At 41.1% G+C, this 18,786-nt stretch overlaps 2 protein-coding genes across 6 annotated transcripts in view; one reads left to right on the forward strand and one right to left on the reverse strand.

Moving 5' to 3' along the window:
• Positions 1–454: 454 nt before the first annotated feature.
• BTD (biotinidase) lies at positions 455–15,591 on the reverse strand. 4 transcript variants are annotated; one of them, XM_054020045.1, is made up of 4 exons: positions 15,514–15,591; positions 5,770–6,005; positions 4,525–4,674; positions 455–2,062 (listed from the first exon to the last, which is right to left on the reverse strand). In XM_054020045.1, the coding sequence occupies exons 2-4, from the start codon at positions 5,986–5,988 to the stop codon at positions 878–880; spliced, it is 1,554 nt and encodes a 517-aa protein (XP_053876020.1). In that variant the 5' UTR covers positions 5,989–6,005; positions 15,514–15,591; the 3' UTR covers positions 455–877. The 4 variants fall into 4 exon arrangements, with proteins under 4 accessions (XP_053876020.1, XP_053876019.1, XP_053876018.1 ...); XM_054020044.1 differs by lacking the exon at positions 15,514–15,591 and adding an exon at positions 15,203–15,400; XM_054020043.1 differs by lacking the exon at positions 15,514–15,591 and adding an exon at positions 14,882–15,191.
• The window catches only part of HACL1 (2-hydroxyacyl-CoA lyase 1), a 35,252-nt gene continuing 32,057 nt past the window's right edge, over positions 15,592–18,786 (forward strand). For both annotated transcript variants that reach the window (XM_054020038.1, XM_054020039.1), the window contains exon 1: positions 15,592–15,674. In XM_054020038.1, coding sequence (XP_053876013.1) covers positions 15,600–15,674 — 75 coding nt within the window. In that variant the 5' untranslated portion in view covers positions 15,592–15,599. The remainder of the gene's footprint in view (positions 15,675–18,786) is intronic.

The raw sequence follows: 18,786 nt of genomic DNA on the forward strand, positions 1-18,786 counted from the left end.
TCTCCCGGACTAGACTCAATGACCTCCACGACCCATGACAGGTGAGCTTGGCACTCTGCTACAAAGGAAACAGGGCGTGCAACAGAATATCGTTGCGCCAACTCAGCCAACAGTAGGAGGGAACGTAGACACCAAGTAACCTGGCGTGTTTCCTGAACCCTACATGTGGAAACTGATTTTGTCGTAGTCGTACTTGAATATGAGTGACAGCCATTACATTTTATAGAAAACAATTTTAAATGCTGCAGTAGCCATCAGCAAACATTAAGACATCTAAAGCAGTTGCTTTTTATAACAGGGTTTACTTTTTATGCATCATGCTGTGGGCATTTTTTAGTCATCTTCATCTAGACTGATCTCATCAATAATCTGTGCAGAAATTAAAATAGAAATAACGGTGGGTTTTTTTAATCCAGAGGTAGAATGATCAATATTAATGACAAAAACAAAAGTCTAAGTGGGAAGCTATTTTATAACTGAATATTCAAATTTTAAGATACACAAAAAGGGGACCCAAAGAATTACTTAGTTGCCTTTTTATCACCTTTTAAGATAAACAGAGCATGGTGAGTCCAACTGAGTACTATATTGTCATAATATAAAACATTGTCACATTTTACACTGATAACCCTTTCTTCCTAAGGGCTTATTGCTGTTGGTAGTTGAAATAGTAGCAAGGTACAGATCATGGCCTATTCGTTGGATAAAGCACTTTGGTCAATATTTTCAATCTTGGAAGTCTAATAATAGTCATGTTCTAAGCATACATAATTGAAGTCCTAAAAGTTGCGGGTGTTCAGCACCTCTGAAAAGAAGGCCATTTATTTTAGGAGCCTAGCTTGAAAATTTTGGCACTTGATTTCTGGTCAAATCTGCACTAGTCCCTCTCATACCATCGTCCATACAAAGCAGCTGTCACTAGACCAGAGGATAGTCCACTTTTGTTCATGAAATAGTAGTTGTTTTTCCAACCCAAGTGATCAGTGAAGTCTAGGTTAATACCAGACATAAGCAGTAGAGGAAAGATATAGGTAGTACTAAAATTTCCCCCCAGCTCAAAATCTATCAAAGCAGTGGCATCTGTGACCTCCTGCCCACAGGTGCTATAGCTGAGGCCACCACACTTCACTAAGGCACAAACCTGAACATAGTATGTGCCATGGACTGTATGAAGCCCATCAAAGACACCCAAAGCATACAATTCATCAGATATAGTAGGTCTCTGGTAATTTAAATAACAACAGAGGGTGTTGGCACAAACCTGGAGCTCCCCTTTAGTTCCCCTTACAGGAACCAAAGTGAAATTGTCATACATCATCTCCCTGTAAAATATCAGAGGGACTTCTTTGTCTTCCTTTTCTGCTACCCAGCAGTGGGCCTTTTGTTCCTTCTTATTGCAAACCTGATCATCTATGTGAAGACTTGCAAAATTGTTGTGGGGGTATTCAATGCTCTTTCTGGGTCTTGCATTGCTCTCCAGTTGGGGTTCATGCTCTGGTGTCATCACAGAGATCTCTGCTACTATAAGTTTGCCATCATGACTTTCCATGTCATGGTATATGAAAGACTTTAATGGCGTGTATATGCCACTACCTGTCATACCCAGTGCAGGGTGGTGGATATTAGCTGCCAAAACATTGATATTAAAAGCAGTTGCAAAAGCTTGTTGAAATTCTACAGCAGACAGGAGTGGGAGCTGGTTCATCCATGCAGTTGGATACACAACCTGCTTCACATTGTATTCCTTGACAAGGCTTACCGCAGGCTCATAGAAGAGTATATCAAAACAAGTGAACATGCCAAACTTGCCAGCAAAAGGTGTATCAAAAAGCACATGATCAACCTCTGGAGGTGTATTGAAAGCATATTCAAAATACAGGTTTTGTTTGCGGTATCTGGCTACCAGAGTACCATTGGCGTTGAATACTACATCAGTATTAAACTGGTATCTCCCATCAGGTGGGCAGAGAGGATCATTATACTCGCAAGGTTGCTTAGCTCCTATGTTTGCCACTAGAAACATTTTGCTCCTCAGTGCCATGCAGCTCAGTCGCTGAAGAACCTGGAGAAACAGTTTAGGAATACGTAAGCATTTTACAATGTGTGTGGCTATGTCTTATTTTATCAAACATGGTGTATTTCAAACCTCTTGAGATTATTCACTCTGCATTTGCAAAAATATTAAGATTTCAGCGTTTGTGGAAAAATTAAATACAAGTGTTTGGTGAAATTGTTGATTGATTGGGGTCCTTTCTACAGAAAAGGCACATTCATTCTGACTTGAATGTCTCATGATGTCCAAAACAATTTAGAAACACTTAAATGGGGCTTTATTCACACGATTTAGTCATTAAAAAGAAAAAACATTCCCTTACACTTTACGGGCCTGATTTTTCAGAAATGGCCTCCAGTTTTGTGGATGCAATTATGTCTGCAAATAATGAGGGCCAGATGAAAGCATCTCCTTGACAGTGTAACTGATTTGCAGGTGCACTCAGCTATGAGAAGCATAATTATGAGGATCTGCACCTGCAATTGCTTGCTGGTGCAATTGGAGGTTGTGTTGTGGCTCATCAGGCCCAAAATAACAGAATACTGTAAGCAACTGAAGAACACAAATCTGAACTTAGAGCAGCAGTAGAATGAACTGGTAGTTCTTAGTTTTTAATTATGGAAAAATGACAAAGCAATAAAGACTAAAACTATTCCTGCGATTTTTATTTCGGCCATGAAAAGTTTTAAATAAATACCCTTAATTTCATCCAGTTTGTTCCAAGGAAATACTTGGTATTGATGCTTGTAGGAAAAGGTTTCCTTCTAGGCTGTAAGTCTCTTATTGGCCGTTTTGGGGTAAATAGATGTATCCTTACAGCTTAGTTATATTTGGATTATTTATATTAATCTTTTTTCTGAACACTAAACTTTAGTAAAATACCGGTAAAAAGTTGTACCTATTGCACTGAAGTTGTGTTGGATGACATGAGTAACATAATGGTTGGAATAGAATGAGCTACGTTTTTGGCTTGCTTTGTTCCTCTCCTTGAAGACAATAGGCCCTATTAGGCATTATCTTTAAATATAATTTTATATTTAAAGATAAACATCTTTTGTTCCAATATGTGTATTTCAATTACTTCATCTCAAGTTTGCCCAGGCTAAATAAAAGGAAAAAAAAAAAAAATTCTAGCTGCCAGCCCTGCAAACTCAACATGGGATCTGAAAGTCAAGCTAGGTTCTTTCCATCTTGCATGTATCACCAGTAATAAAGATTTTGTGGGGCAAATTATGCCCTTGGTTATACCTGTAATTCACCATGTCTTCAAATTCTGCCTCATTAACACCTGTGCAACTCTATTAGTTCTTTGTGGTTGCACAAGCGTAACTGAAGGCAGAATCTGGTGGTTCAATTGGAGCATAGTTAGTAATTCTGTTGCACATGCCAGAATAGAATACAGCGCATGTGCGCTGACTCATGCTCTCTCTCTGTTGTGTTGATTCCTTCAGGGCTAACGGGAGTCAAAAGCAGCTAAAACATATTTGTGTTACTCAAGTTGGCAGATACAACTCTGTATATGTACAAGAAGTGGGCTAGTTGTGTGGGAAGATACTATTTTTATATTAGTTTTAAATTGATCTTTCTTTATTAATAGAACCAGTTTCAAAACAATTTGAGATTCTTGTGTGAGTCAGAAAATCCACTTACCGATGTAAACTATAGGCCAAATCCTGCTCTTTTTACCAACAGAGTAGTCCCACTGAAGTCATTGGTCACCTTTATCTTTGGTCTAACAGCATTAATTTCAGTGGCATTATACCAAGGATTGTGGCCCATTGTGGTTACTTGTGTGAATATGATCAGGTTTCAACTCTGTATTTGGTTATGCAACCAGTCATGTTAATCAAACCATCTGTTGTACACAAATCTGAGTATTTTGGAGCTATTTCTGGTGATTCTGATAATGTTCTTTAGTTTTAAAAAACAGGAGTGACGGAACACTTGATGCTACCACTGAATTGGAATGTTTAATCTAGTGTGTTAATTGCTTTCTCATTATTTATGGTTTTACTGAATGTCTAGAGGGAAACTCTCGATGCATCTCTTACATATGACTATTGTTTTAGTTGGAATAAAAATCAAACCATTAATAATAACAATGTGTCCTATTAAACACAGATACCAAATTTTCACAGTTTGCTGCTTTAGAAAGCCAGAGGCCACAGTAATACTTTTCACACACTGTCTGGGTGGAATCAGTTTTGCTTACTTAAGGCCAGACACTGATCTCAGTTACGCTGGTATAAATTCAGAATAATTCTTTAAGGTAACACAGCTACTCCAGGGTAAATGGGGAGTGACTGGGAACACAGTCTGGTCCTTATGAAATATTTTCTTGGTTACTTCTTTAAACTAGGGCTAATTACATTTTTAAGAGCTCCTTGGCACCTGCTGTTTGTTCTCCACCTGGAGTATAAATCCTCTGTTGTCAGCTACACTTCCATAGTGGGCAATTTTAAAACCTATACCTCTGTATCGCTGAATAGATGTGGCTCTCTGCATGGATTCCATTTCACAGACTGGGGACATGGAACAAACTCCAAATAAGGGTAAATGGTCTCTCTAGTGAAGTTGAAGCCATGGATTCCATCTTCAGGAAATACAATGATCTGTGCCCCCTGTAAGTAAAACAAACATACCTTGTAGCCAAAAATTACATGTGGGAAAAATGATCCAACGCTAACAAGGAAAGCAAAATGGGATCTCTTTTGGTGATGAGGTTCCATACAAACAAAAGTAAGGGTAGGTTGAGTGTGTTGGGTTGACCATAATATAGAGCGAGCATTTCTTGCCTTTTTAGGTAGCATTGTAGAAAGCATTTTAAATTATTTACTTTAAAATGCACATTAACCTATACATCAGCAGGCACCTTACATTGTGGACACAAGTCAAATTAAGTGGGGAAAAAAAATGGCAGTACTCATTCAAACTCTGCCCATAATGTAAGCTCCACCCATAAGTTACCAAAATAATGCACCATTCACAGTAGATTGTGCACATATTAAAAAGGTGATTGTGTGTTCTCTTGGCTCCTTGAACTTGGCTCCTTGAACTTGGCTCACACTCAGGATGGTTGTGTCATGGCCCCACAGGGTGTGCCAGAGAGGACCTTTATGCAATCTTTCTAAGACCGTACCCCTTTTAGTACAAGAGCCTGGGCCTCTGTTTCTATCTAACAAAACAAACTGTTGGGAACGTCCATTCTTTTTCAAGTGCTTGCTCATGTCGATTCTACTCTAGCTGTGTGTGCACCCACATACACGGGTGTCGGAGAAGAAAGAAGTGAAGGAAAGGAGTAATGTTCTGTGGGGTGTTTGAATGAAGATCTAGGAAAGAGAAGAGTTGTTGTCATGACACTCCTCCATTAAGAGGATTCTTTGATTAAGGGATCAGGTAGGTGCTGGATTCTTAAATAAAAATGGAAGAGACACATTTTTCTATAATAATAATCTTTTTCCCCCCAAAACTTGAGTACCTGAAGTTAAGCACCTTCGTAAGTGTCCTCATTTTCAGAGCCGCTGAAATTAATAAGAGTTGCTGGCTGTTCAGGATCTCCAAAAACCAGGCCACTTGTTTAGGTGCCTAAATATAGCTAATATATAGGTTTAGTTGTCTAACTTTAGGCATCCGAGTTTGAAAAGATTGTTCTCAATAATTAGAACTTGTTATATACAACTTAAGATGGCCACTAAGCTGTGGACATGTTTTCTGACCTGTTTGGCTGCAGCTATTACTTGCTCTTCATATATATATAGGTTTCTGCTCATCAACTCTAATGCAGAGCGTCGATCAGTCAGGGTTTCTGGGTTAGGACTCAGTATGGGTCGATGTTCATACACAGCAGCAACATAATGTCCTTCTCTGTAAACTTCTGCTGAGGCAACTTGATAGCAGAAAAAGAAAAGAAAAACTGTACAGCAGGCTTCCAACATGACCTCTGTCCATAAATCTAGAGTGAAACAGACAAGACCAAAACATCTGAACAACAAATCATACCAGTTTAAAACTTTCACACTCTTAGCTGTGATTTATTAATAGTGACAGCTAAATTCAGACTCACAGCAATACTGGACCTAAAGGGTCTCCCCCACCCCCATATGTTCCTGGATAAATTTGTTGCTTCTAAAATTCACATTAATCTGTTTCAGGTGACACTTCAAATGTACGGTGTTCACTTCCACTGCATTTATGTCTGCAGTAATTTCCTCGCTCAGTTTCCAACCCAACTTTCAGTGTAACTATCATTGCATTTACAGCGCTAGGTTCATGAACAAAGGAACAGATAATTCCTGAAGAATCAGACTGAGGACTTATATAATCATCCTACACGACTTTGTTTTAAAGTAGATAACATATGTATACTAAATCTCATTTGATTCAGTGAACTCTTTCATAAACTGCTAGGAAAAATGCTGACTGTAGCTCAGACTAATATGCCTGTTTTTTATTACAGGCATAAAAAAATATGCTGCCCATAAAAACACTACCTACGTTTTTTATCTCTACTCTTGGTATTCTCAAATAAACTGTCCTTTCTCCTGTTTCCCCCAATCGGAAAAATACAGTTTTGATGTTCTAGGTGCTAAAATATTTGCTAGTAGCAATTTGAAGGTATTACAGCAAAGTAAGTAAAACCCAAATTAGTAACTTGTGACTGCGAACCACTGAGCTCATTCTGTTCTTTTATGACATCTTTATCTTCCTGTCAAACTCCTCCACCATACCCACAACAGAAGTGGAATGCAACCCAAGTGTACCTATATTTTGAGTTCTCTCAGTAATGTATGTTCTCTAGTGTGTCTATCACACCTACTGACCCCAAGGCTGGCAGGGAGCATAGCCTGGAGAAATGCACACAAGAACTGGGACTCTGGCAGAGCTGAGTTCTAATTTGAGTCTGCCACTGATTTGCAGTATGGCCTTGGGCAAGTCACTTCACCTTTCTGGCTATCTTCTCATCTATAATGTAAGGAAAACACTTAATCCTTACAGCACCCCTGTGAGGTAGGAGAGTAATTAACTAGTTAATCTCTCTCCAATGCTTTTAACATGAGAAGCAGTATATGAGTCATTTTTCTCTTCATATGTTAAACTTAATAAATACAATATGGTCTGGTTGCCATCATGTTTCTGGCATTGTTAGTGAACTTTTTTTTGCGCTTTATTGGAATGCAGGAGGGCCATTTGGACAATGGGTATTGTACAATTGATTACTGGCATCTCTTTATCATGTCTTTTCACTGGATATTCTTCAGTTCAGTGGTGAAACTTTCTACCACATTATAAACATCCCAGAACCATAGGACCCAAACCCACTGCTGAAGATAGCTGATTTCTATCAGACACACAACTGCTAGCTGAAATAAAAGCCACCTAATTTCAAAAGAAAATTAATATGGCAAAGTCTCCAAAAGATGCTTCAGAATCCTGGGGGAGGGTACTGCTGCCATTTCCCTAATATGCCATGAACTAGAGAGTGTAAAACCAACATTCAGTCACCAGCAATGCTTAGATTATAGCCTGTTGGGTCCAAATGTTTTCATTTATAACAAAAAGGTATTTCTCAAATCTTCATATTTTACTTTCTGATAACAATGAAGCCTGACATAGCAGTCTTTTCTATGCAGTGTAGTTGTAACTGTGTCGATCTCAGGATAGTAGAGAGACGAGGCGAGAGAGAAGAGACAGAGTTCTTCTTCTGTGTGGCTTGAAACCTTGCCTTGCTCACCAACATAAGTTGATCCAATAAAAGATGTTACCTCACTCACCTTGTCTCTCTAATAGCAATCCTTTATCAAGCCAACAAATACTTTGCACAAGCGCACAGTGTCTTTCCTCCAAGGACCACTAATGAAGTGCTAAAACTTCCAGGTTGGTTCTCAGCTTAAATCAAGCCTGAAAACTTTAAATATGAAGGGCCTAATCTTGCTCTCCCTAAGAGTTCTGCCATTCACTTCAGCAAGAGTGTGTTTGAATCCTACTACTATACTGCAAAAGCGACACATAAATCAGGATCATTTTACTAGAACAAAATGAGAATGCTTCTAAAAATGCATGGTTACTGGGAAAATACAGAATTGTAGTGACTTTTTTTCCAAGTGACTGAAAATATAGTTTCTGATCACTTTGATTTTTTCAGCTCTGCCACAGACTTCCTGTGTAGCATTCAAAAAAGTAGAGTCTAATCCACTAGGTCCACTGAAGTCAAGAAGTCTTCCATTGATTAAACAAGTTTTGAATTGAGCCCCACACTTCTCTTGACTAAATTCTAATCTCATTTTCACTAGTTTAATATACAGTAACCTCCAGTGGCTATAAGAATTTGATCCTCGTCTCAATTCCCTTTGTAATACTGTACTTTAAAAGAGTGTTGTGAAGCTAAATTCATTAATGATGAGAGCTACTGAAAAAAATGAACTGTCATTCAAATATGAAAGTAAATTTTGATTCAACCTTATTCATGGCCCTTTTATGTTGCAATTAACTTCAGTTAATAAAAATTTGAGAATTTTCTTGTTTGGGGACAATTGATGAACAGGAAAAGAGCGAACTTGGTCACGTAAGTTTTGTGATGTATTTGGTCCATCTCTATTAACGTTTGTGAAGCACCTAGAGATGCTTGTGTGGAAAGCCCTACAGAAGGGCATACTATTACAAAAAGATTTAATCCCTGTACATTCATGTATGTTGAACATTTGTTTTAAGAGACACAAGACTTCATGAAGGTCCTTTTGTGAAATTACATTAAATCGCTTTTCTTCAGCAACGTTTTCATTTTGTTTAGTATACACTTTCCTATTAAACAGAGCTCCATTTCTGCATGAACGCAGGTCAAATGTATTTGTTTCTCTGTGTACAAATTCAGAGTGGGAAGTGTTTTGTAATTGAGGTGAATAAATTGTTGCTGCAAACTAGCTACAAGTTAATGTCTAGTATTCAGGAGGACACAAATGAGGCAAATTTGGTTTACAAGTACTGACAATCTATAAGGTAAGAGAAATCATTGTAAGAATACTTAATATGCTACAAGAGATACTACAGTAATTTCAAATAACATTTTAATTTGAAAATGTTACATTACATGCAATATCTTACCAGAATCAGTGTGTTCAAATTGATTAATTTAAAATATCAAATTTCTTAAATTCCAGAATGAAAAGCACCCACTTAGCACTGTGCTGTCCTTGCTTTTTGTCTACATGGCAGCTGGATTGATTTCTATGGATTAAAAATGGAAATTCATTTTACAGGAATTTGGTAAGTGATATATTGGAGTTAAACCTGGAGTGTTACTACTATAAATTACATGTTTGCCAAGTTAAAAAGCTTTCACAAGTCTTCTGATCAGCATAACTAAGAGCACACCTACAGTGTCTTTCTAATCCTGCAGCATCACTTTGGTAACATGTAAAGTTCATAGAAACCTTCAATTTAATTTGAGCCACATTTTTAGATCATTACATGTTGTTAAAAGCTAAAAATGTACTTTTCTCTATTAACTGCTAGGTTTAAGGTTGTCAATATTCCCACTGATAACTATTTAAAAGGATACAGTTACTTTTCCCTAAATTACATAAAGCACAATAAAAATATAGCAAAGCTTTGACCTTATTCCTAGTAGATGTTTTGGAGAGATTCGCTTTTATAAAATCATTTTTGAAAAGAAATGCACAGTAATTAAACTGGCTACAAATTTTTGCACATTGTGATCAAATTTGTATTCGCTTTGAAAGAGATAATACAGAAAATCTAAATCTATGTATACAGAGAGAAATAATAAATAGATTTGTTTGCCTTAACTTTAAAATTATGAAAAATTAGCATAGACAATAAGTCATAAAGCCAATAATGGATGTAATTCTCTACTGCCTTCTGCAGCAATCTGAATGTTTACAGAGTGGATGCAAAATGCTGCCAAATCAGAACTCTCCTATCTATTACAGCAGTGGTAGCATTTAACATTCACTTTGCAAAGGTGTAAATGGCAACAGAAGATATAAAGGAGGAGGGAAAACTTAGATCCTTTGCCTTTTACAATGAAGTAACTGCAAAATGGCACTATTTTATTCAATACATCTGAGTCATACTTCTTTCCTAACAGAACCAACTTTTCTACTCTTGACATGCCTTCAGAGCCAAAGCTGCTATTTAAGAAGGAGATGTATTGTAGCATTAGTAGTTCATTAACAAAATTGTCAACCAAAGTCTAATTAAAATTTTTTATTACTGGTGATGAAAAGAGCTGAGCTTGGATTTTCAGAGGCCAGAATGAATTTGCTGCATATTTTAGAAAAATCACTTTTTGACTTGCAAACTGAGCAGATTTGACATGCCAGGCACTGACAGTAAATATGAAATCCTAAATGGCAAATTTTTAGATTTATTTTTCAGAATATAAACTGTTTAATTGGAAAATATTATAAATCATAGAATCATAGAATATCAGGGTTGGAAGGGACCTCAGGAGGTCATCTAGTCCCACCCCCTGCTCAAAGCAGGACCAATTCCCAACTAAATCATCCCAGCCAGGGCTTTGTCAAGCCGGGCCTTAAAAACCTCCAAGGAAGGAGATTCCACCACCTCCCTAGGTAAAGCATTCCAGTGCTTCACCATCCTCCTAGTGGGATAGTGTTTCCTAGACCTCCCACACTGCAACTTGAAACCATTGCTCCTTGTTCTGTTATCTGCCACCACTGAGAACAGCCGAGCTCCATCCCCTTTGGAACCCCCGCTCAGGTAGTTGAAAGCAGCTATCAAATCCCCCCTTATTCTTCTCTTCTGGAGACTAAACAATCCCAGTTCCCTCAGCCTCTCCTCATAAGTCATGTGCTCCAGACCCCTAATCATTTTTGTTGCCCTCCGCTGGACTCTTTCCAATATTTCCACATCCTTCTTGTAGTGTGGGGCCCAAAACTGGACACAGTACTCCAGATGAGACCTCACCAATGTCGTATAAAGGGGAACGATCACGTCCCTCGATCTGCTGGCAATGCCCCTACTTATACAGCCCAAAATGCCGTTAGCCTTCTTGGCAACAAGAGCACACTGTTGACTCATATCCAGCTTCTCATCCACTGTGACCCCTAGGTCCTTTTCTGCAGAACTGCTACCTAGCCATTCAGTCCCTAGTCTGTAGCAGTAAATATACACTTCAACTATATTCCCACTACTTTTGCTTAATATTTTGCATTTCTGTATTGCCTTCAATCAAAGTTAGAGTTTATAAACATTAATATAGTCTCACAACTCTGTGAATTGGTAATATCCTTATATTAGCCATGAAGGAAATTGAGGCAGAGACTTGCTCATGGTCACACAAGTCTCCATTACATGCAAACCTCCTTCTTAAGAACCACTATGTAGCAAGACATACTATATTTAAAGTGATGAAATGCACATTAACTTTGGCTGCTGTCATAATAATGAAATCTTTTGTTATGAATCATAAGTTAGAAGATAAACTGTTTGACTTGTAGTGAGCAATCTTGTGTATCTCACTATAATCAGAAGGGTCAGGAATCTCTGAACCCCAGTACCATTCCCCACATACATACATCCATGAATGAGGAGAAAAGTGCAGAAAATATAACTATATCATGGTGGCTTATGTCGTCATCAGAATCCCAAAATATGCATAACTTTACTGTTTTATAAAATTATTGAACAGCACAAAAAAAAATGGTATTACTTGTACTGCTTCTTTCTACATCCTTTTCCCACTCCCCTAAATGCGCACGCGCACAGAGAGAGAGAGAATATGAACTGCTGCCAATCAAACCAGCCTGATTGTAATTACTGCTTTCTAGAAGTTGCAGCCTACAGTGGATATAAGCCCAGAAGTTAGTAGGCAAATGTGAATGTTTCATAGGTTACCACTGCTGTTTATACTCAACCATCATATGCAGTATTATCCTTGGCAAAAGGAAAGGAGGCAGCTGTGTTTCGGTTTACAGGTTGATACAGATAAGTAAGTGAAACCTTTTCCTGGTTGTGCTGTAGACCTAAAATTGTATTAGCTTTTTCCCATTAGTTTTTTTAGAGTCCTCCAGTCATATTACACTGGTCAAGAAAGGTGCCTACAGGCTGATGGCAAGAAAGAAGTTTCTGAACAACTTTAGAAGTAGAACCAGTTCCAAGTTTGAAAACTTTCACCAAAACACAGATAAAATGAGATTTTTGATGTCTGAGTTACTAGCACTTTTTGAAACATTTCCAACAGATTGTAAAGAACAGCGACCACATCACTTGACTTTTTTCTAAATTTAGTTTTAAAATGCTGTATCACCAAAACGGTGATGATTTAGTGTTACAAAGGTAACTAATAAAGACAATATATTAACTATTGGGCTAATTATTAGATTTTACACCCTACCCCACCCTAAAAATCTAAAAATGAAAAGTGAGGTTAAGAACAAGTGATGCAAAATTATATGATGCAGATAATTTGGCTCATGGTACTGAATTATTCTACATATTAATGTATACTATCTTATTTTTGTATGGTGAACATAATGCCTCTGACATAATGCCTAGTTCATTCTAGCTAGCTACATCAAAAGTGGTCCACCTTTCTGAACAAGTCTGTAAACAAAACAATCTGAATGCAAGAAATGTGGCTTCAAAGCACCTTGTTCCTTTGTAACCCTCCTGTTCACTCCCCCGTCAAACAGAGCCCACAATAACTTATTAAAGTATCATATACTGAAGTTCTGTACAGGATGTTCTTTATTAAAAGCCTCCCCGTTTGAGGAAATCACAACTTATTGCATGTAGATGTATACAGAACCTCCTTTTTTTTTTTATACAAACACCAATATTACAAATAACTAAGTATACAAACCATTTCTCCCTATTAGTTCATAAAATTGGGGTTCTACTGCATTCCACATATCTCAATCTCTGAGAAGAAATGCTGCTCTCCATGCATTTTCCATTATAACCTTTGCTTCTAGTTTATTTGGCCTTAATTTATGAATTGACTATTCAAGATATCTCTGCCAACCACAATAAATCGTTTTCCAAATACTTATTTGTAGAAGTGTAAGTGTTCACACAAGCAGTTTACAGCTATGGGGAAACAGCCAGATAAACATGACAATGCTAGTCTAGTCCAATTTGTTAGTATCCTACAAAAGCAACTTGCTTGCTTTCCAATATAGTTAGTTTAAAAACAAAACAAATCTCTGAAATAGAAAGGCATAAACAGAAAGACTCAAGATGACAGAGACCTGTCATCTACTCCAGTGGTTCTCAATCAGGGGTCCAGGGCTCACTGAGTGGCTGTGAACAGGTTTCTGGGGGTCCTCCAAGCAGGGCCAGCGTTAGACTCGCTGGGGCCCAGGGCAGAAAACCAAAGCCCCGCCACATGGGGCTGAAGCCCACCACCCGAGGCTGAAGCCAAAGCATGGAGCCCCAGGCAATTGCCCTGCCTGCTAGCCCCTAACACCAGCTCTGGCTTTTATATGCAAAAAAACAGTTGTTGTGGCACAGCTGGGCCATGGAGTTTTTATAATGGGGGGGGGGGGGGGTGCAGAAAGAAAAAGGTTGAGAACTCCGATCTACTTCATCCATGGGTCAATATAAAACTGTTCCCTATTCTACAGGGACTAGTGTGTTGTTTTGTTTAGTCTAATTGTGACACGTGAGGGACTATGAAAGTCAGCATTTCCTAAGCTACCTTATCGAATACCAACTCTTTTTATTAGGTATAGAAAATAACTAGTAAATGCTGGCAAATTTTTCATTTTATAATGTTAAGAGCGTCCCACAGTACTTTACAGTGAAAAAGGAGCCGTGAGTGGAGATACAAGAATGGGCTGGTCTATATGCTCCTAGAACCACTAAGGCAGTGGTTCTTAAACTGTGGGTCAGGACCCCAAAGTGGGTCGCAACCCCATTTTAGTGGGGTCATCAGGCCTGACTTAAACTTGCTGAGGCCAAAGCCTGAGCCCCACCACCTGCAGCCAAAGCCTGAGGGCTTCAGCCCTGCGTGGCGGAGCTTAGGTTCTAGGCCCCCTGCCTGGGGCTGAAGCCCACTGGGCGGTGGGGCTTGGGCTCTGGCCCCCCAGCCTGAGAAATGGGGCTCAGGCTTCGCTCACCCCTCCTGGGGTTGCATAGCAATTTTTGTTGTCAGAAGGGGGTCACGGTGCAATGAACTTTGAGAATCCCAGCACTAAGGGTAGCTATGGCTACAGTTCGCACTAAGCCTGGGTCTTTGGGACTCAGGCTTGGTCCCCTGCCCAGACTTAAGCATCCACACTGCATTGTAAAGCTGGGTTTACAATTGCTGGACCTAGGGGTCTCAGTCATTCTAACACATCCATACTGCACTAGCCTGACCTGAGTCGGGCCTGCAACTGTAGCTGCATCCACATTGAAAATGACAGGCCTTGGCCCTGAGTCAGAGTGGGACTCGGCCTCTGACCCTCCCCTCTAGCAGGGTGCTGGGACTCGGGTTCTGAGTGCTTCCTAACCCAAACCAGATTGATTTGTATGTGGACAAAAAAGAGGCTTGGGCTCAAATCTGAGTCAAAGACCAGGCTTCGTCTGCAGTGCAGCCACAGACTATGGGGCTGGCCGTTGGCCTGGCCACTCTTGCTCACTAAGAGTACATCCACTGGGCAATAAAAAACCCACTGCACTGAGTCCCAGAGCCGGGGGCAGCTGCCATGGCCTTGCAGCCAGAGCCCCATGAGCCTAACGCGAGCAGTGTAGGGCTCGGAGACCTTCCGCAGAGGTCCACAGGGCAATATTAGATCCCTGGAGCCAGCCACAGCCCCTCGTGGGCATTCCCTGCGTGGAGCTCCTCTGGCACGGATTGGTCACCTCAGGCTGTTTCTCAGCGCGGCCCCTCAGCCCCAGGGCAACGGCAGATCGGCTCCTGCTCACGGCGGCGACCAGGGAGTTAGTGCGGGTCGGCCTGGCCCCGTTCACACGGGAAACTCGGCCCCGCAGCGTGGAGCTGGGCGCTCAGGACTGGGGTGTCCCCGGCACTCACGCCAGCCCAGTCCCTCCGGAGCAGCCCCTCGGCTCGAGCCCGCCCCTGCTCCCCTCACGGCGTCGGCTGTTGCGCTGCACGCGGCTCCTCTCATTGGTAGGTTTCCGCAGAGCTCGAGCTGCCCACGGTCTCGCGCACGCGCCTATGACCTTTAGTCCTTTACTCGCCCTCGCCCGCCGCTCCGCGTGCAGCAACAACGGGAGGGGAAGCACCCTTCCTACAGCCTGGCTCACAGCGAGCCGCAAGAATTTCCCTGCCTCTGATTGGCTAGCTCCGATACAGCAGCGATCCAATCGACAACCTTTGCTTCAAGCCTCCGCCTCGTGCACCGCAAGGAGCGAATCCTGCCCGGACAACCAATGGGCCCCGCCCATAGGTTCCTTTTACCGTCACACTGGGCGGGTGCAGTAAGTGTCAATCAGAGCGAAAGACTTTGCTGATTGGTTGGAAGTTACAGCACCTTTGCCCCGGGGTGGCCTTGCGCTGCTGGGCGCTTGCTGGCTGGTGGTAAATGCCGACTGCTTCTGAGCGAGCGGGATAACGGCAATGGCTCCCCACGGCGCTGCGGAGGAAGAATATGTCAGCGGGGCTCAGCTAATCGCCGAGGCCCTAAAGACACAAGTAAGAGTGCTCAAGTCTGACCCTTGACAGTAACCGACTATAAGTGCTCTACGGGGAGTCGGATGGGTCATGTCGCGTGGTCTAGTAGTTAGCGCTCCGTTTTGGCACCTTTGTGATGTGGGTTCGAAACCAGCCCCCAGCTGTCCCCTCCCAAGCGGGTGGCCCTGTCGGAGGGACGTGTGTGGTGCCATCACCTCTTCCCAAGCAGCAGAAAGTGGCAGGTGCTTGGGAAGACCCCTGTGCTCTAAGAGCTTGAACAGTGGCCAAGCTTTGCCCAGCTCCTGGGAGCCAGTTACATGCTGAGACCCTCGCCTTGACATCCAGGGGCCCGCAGTGGAAGGTAGCCAAGGGAGTTAGTGTTGTTGGCATTACCACGAGGCACCGTGTGCATGGGCAGTGCAGTCAGACAGTCCAGAGAGAGGAGCAGGCAAAGGGTGGGAGGAAAATAATTTTACCATTGGTAAAATCACAGTAAGGGAGGCACCACGATGATTGAGCAACTAGCCCTGGGGCTGCAACAGTCCAGTGCCTTGACCGAGTTGTTCAGGTAGGCATGTTTTGTGTGGCTTTGAGCAGCTTAGATCTCTTGCAGCTGGCAATAGTGGCATCCCTCTGCTCAGTCTCATTTGGGCTTCCCAGGTCACAATACAATAGGGAAGTATTATGCCTTTGCTGCCATTAGCCCGATACTTTACCCAGGGATAAACTCATAACCAGCAAACTAGGGGCATGCTCCTTTCCTGTAATCTATTTTAGATTGAAAACCTCTCTTAATGTCTGTGTATATACACAGTTTAAAATAATCTGAGCTGATTGTGTCATTGTCCAGAGGCTAATGTAACTTGGAAATGCTCTTTTCCTCTCATGCAGAGAGACCTTTACTGCCAGTTGTACAGCTTTCCTGAATTATCAGCCTGCCCACTCTCTGCCTCTTGGGCCACATCTACAGTACAAAATGATGTTGACCTAACTTACATCAGCATACAGCCATCGCTGTGCACACTTGGCTCCTTGTGTCAGTGGCGCATGTTCTCACTAGGAGCACTTGTATCAATTGTATTCTCAGTGTGGGGCATTGTGGGATGGCTCCCAAAAGCCAGTAACAGTTGACATAAGCAGCACAGGGTCCACACTAACTCTGCATTGACCTAATTACATTGGCCATGACTCTACGCTGCTGGAGGAGGTGGTGTTATTAAGTCATGCTAGCGAGGCATGTACATTGGCAGGAGCCACATTTAAGTGAAGATGCTTCCTCAGCTAGGTTGATGTAAGGCAGCTTACGTCTGCATAACCCTGTAGTGTAGACCAGGTCTTGGTTTAAACTCCTACCTCATCATCATACTTACTATTATTTTATAATACACCTCTACCCCAATATAAAGCTGTCCTCAGGAGCCAAAAAATCTTACCGCGTTATAGGTGAAACCACGTTATATCGAACTTGCTTTGATCCGCCAGAGTGCACAGCCCCACCCCATCCCCGGAGCACTGCTTTACCGCGTTACATCCGAATTCGTGTTATATCGGGTCGCGTTATATCGGGGTAGAGGTGTAGTTTTCAAACTTGCATGGCCTCTTCTGATTTGAAACAGCTCAAACTTGGGACAGTTTGTCTAAAAACCTTTAGTGACATTTGTACGATGGCACTCTTATTAAGTTAATTATTAAATAAATGGTTACAGGATAGAGCATATGCCTAGTTCAGTGGTTCTTAACCTAGGGTGCCAGATTTTTTTAGAAGGTAAATCATCAAAAACACAAATTAAGCACAGGCATGTAAGTACAACTACTTTATTTCATCAAACCTATGTATTTATTAACATTGTATATTTTTTAACGATTACTGCAATATACAAACAAAAAATATATCTAGGTTTAAAGAGCTGACCTACTTCAACGATTTTTGGTAAGGGGTGCGAGAACATATTTTGAGAATCAAAGGCTGCAGTCAAGGTTAAGAACCACTGCTCTAATTCATTGGTTATCAGTTTATCCCAGGTAAAGTATCCTGCTAACTGCAGCAAAGCCATCATACTTCCCTAACATACTGTCAAGTGGGAAGCCCAAATAAGATGGAACAGAGAGATGTCAGTATTGCCAGCAGCAAGAGATCAAAAATCGTTAGTCAAACCCTCTGAAGAGATGAAAAAATCATGAGGTTATTTAAAAAAAAAAAAAAAAAAAGGCTGTGGGGGATGAGGGGAGGGGGTGTTGGTCTTTTTGTTTTTTGAACAAGTAGTGTTATGGACTCGCCCAGATTCATTGAGTAAGGTAATTTTGGCCCGTCCTGAAGGAGCTCTCAACTACACATCTACCCATCCCCTGTCCAGCAATTAATTTTACCCCCACCCAGCCTTTGTCCCCCCATCATTTCAGCTGCCTTCATCCCCCATCAGTGCCTCATTCCATCAGTTCAGCCCCGCTACCCACACCCCATCTGTTCAGTCTTTATCAGTCCAGCACCCCCAGCCTCCTCCCTTCTCAGTTCACTTACAATTTTTAATGTTGATTTTGTTATGAATCCTTTGCTTGCTGTAGTTTGACTGTGACACAAGCACTTGGCCTGGGCCCCTAGGTAAATGAATCTTTGTTGCCTTTTTGTTAAGGGCCTACTAAATGCATTTTCCCACTAAGGGGAGGGGAGAGACTTTGTCAACCAACCAGAACACACAACGTTTGGTTTCAGTTCTATAGTAGGGAAATCTGTGCCTGACTACAAAGTGATTTTAAATTTTAGACCAAACAAGCATAACAACCAGGATAGAAGAACTTTCTTGTCTATTACCAAGGAAACAATAACCAATTTGGTACAAGACCTGGAATCTCTTGAAATTATTCTCCCACCCTAGACTATATGGATAGACAAGTGTTGGATTGTATATTACTGTTTGCCTGGGGTGATGATTTTCCCCCATACGTTTTATTGTTATACTTTTATTCACAATTGACCTCTGTATTTGTTAAGAACATGCTAGTAATCTTATATCTGAATCACTATTGAAATGCCAATTAAAATATAGTTTGGTGGGGAAAAAAGTTAATTGTTTAAAAGGAAAATATTTATAATAGAAACCTTGTTTTTTTGAGACCAAAGTGTAAAGGATCTATT

The sequence above is a fragment of the Malaclemys terrapin genome, chromosome 2, assembly GCF_027887155.1.
Source record: "Malaclemys terrapin pileata isolate rMalTer1 chromosome 2, rMalTer1.hap1, whole genome shotgun sequence".
NCBI lineage: Eukaryota > Metazoa > Chordata > Testudines > Emydidae > Malaclemys > Malaclemys terrapin.

What these genes read in the sequence shown, in the direction of transcription:
- BTD (XM_054020042.1), bottom strand. Translation starts at nt 14,726, where the DNA reads ATGGCAGCTGCCCCCGGCTCTGGGACTCAGTGCA. An exon ending in CGGCTCTGGGACTCAGTGCA is followed by an intron (nt 6,006 to 14,692) that starts GTGGGTTTTTTA and finishes GTTTCACTCTAG; the next exon opens with ATTTATGGACAGAGGTCATG. An exon ending in ATCTATTCAGCGATACAGAG is followed by an intron (nt 2,063 to 4,524) that starts GTATAGGTTTTA and finishes CTGTTTCTCCAG; the next exon opens with GTTCTTCAGCGACTGAGCTG.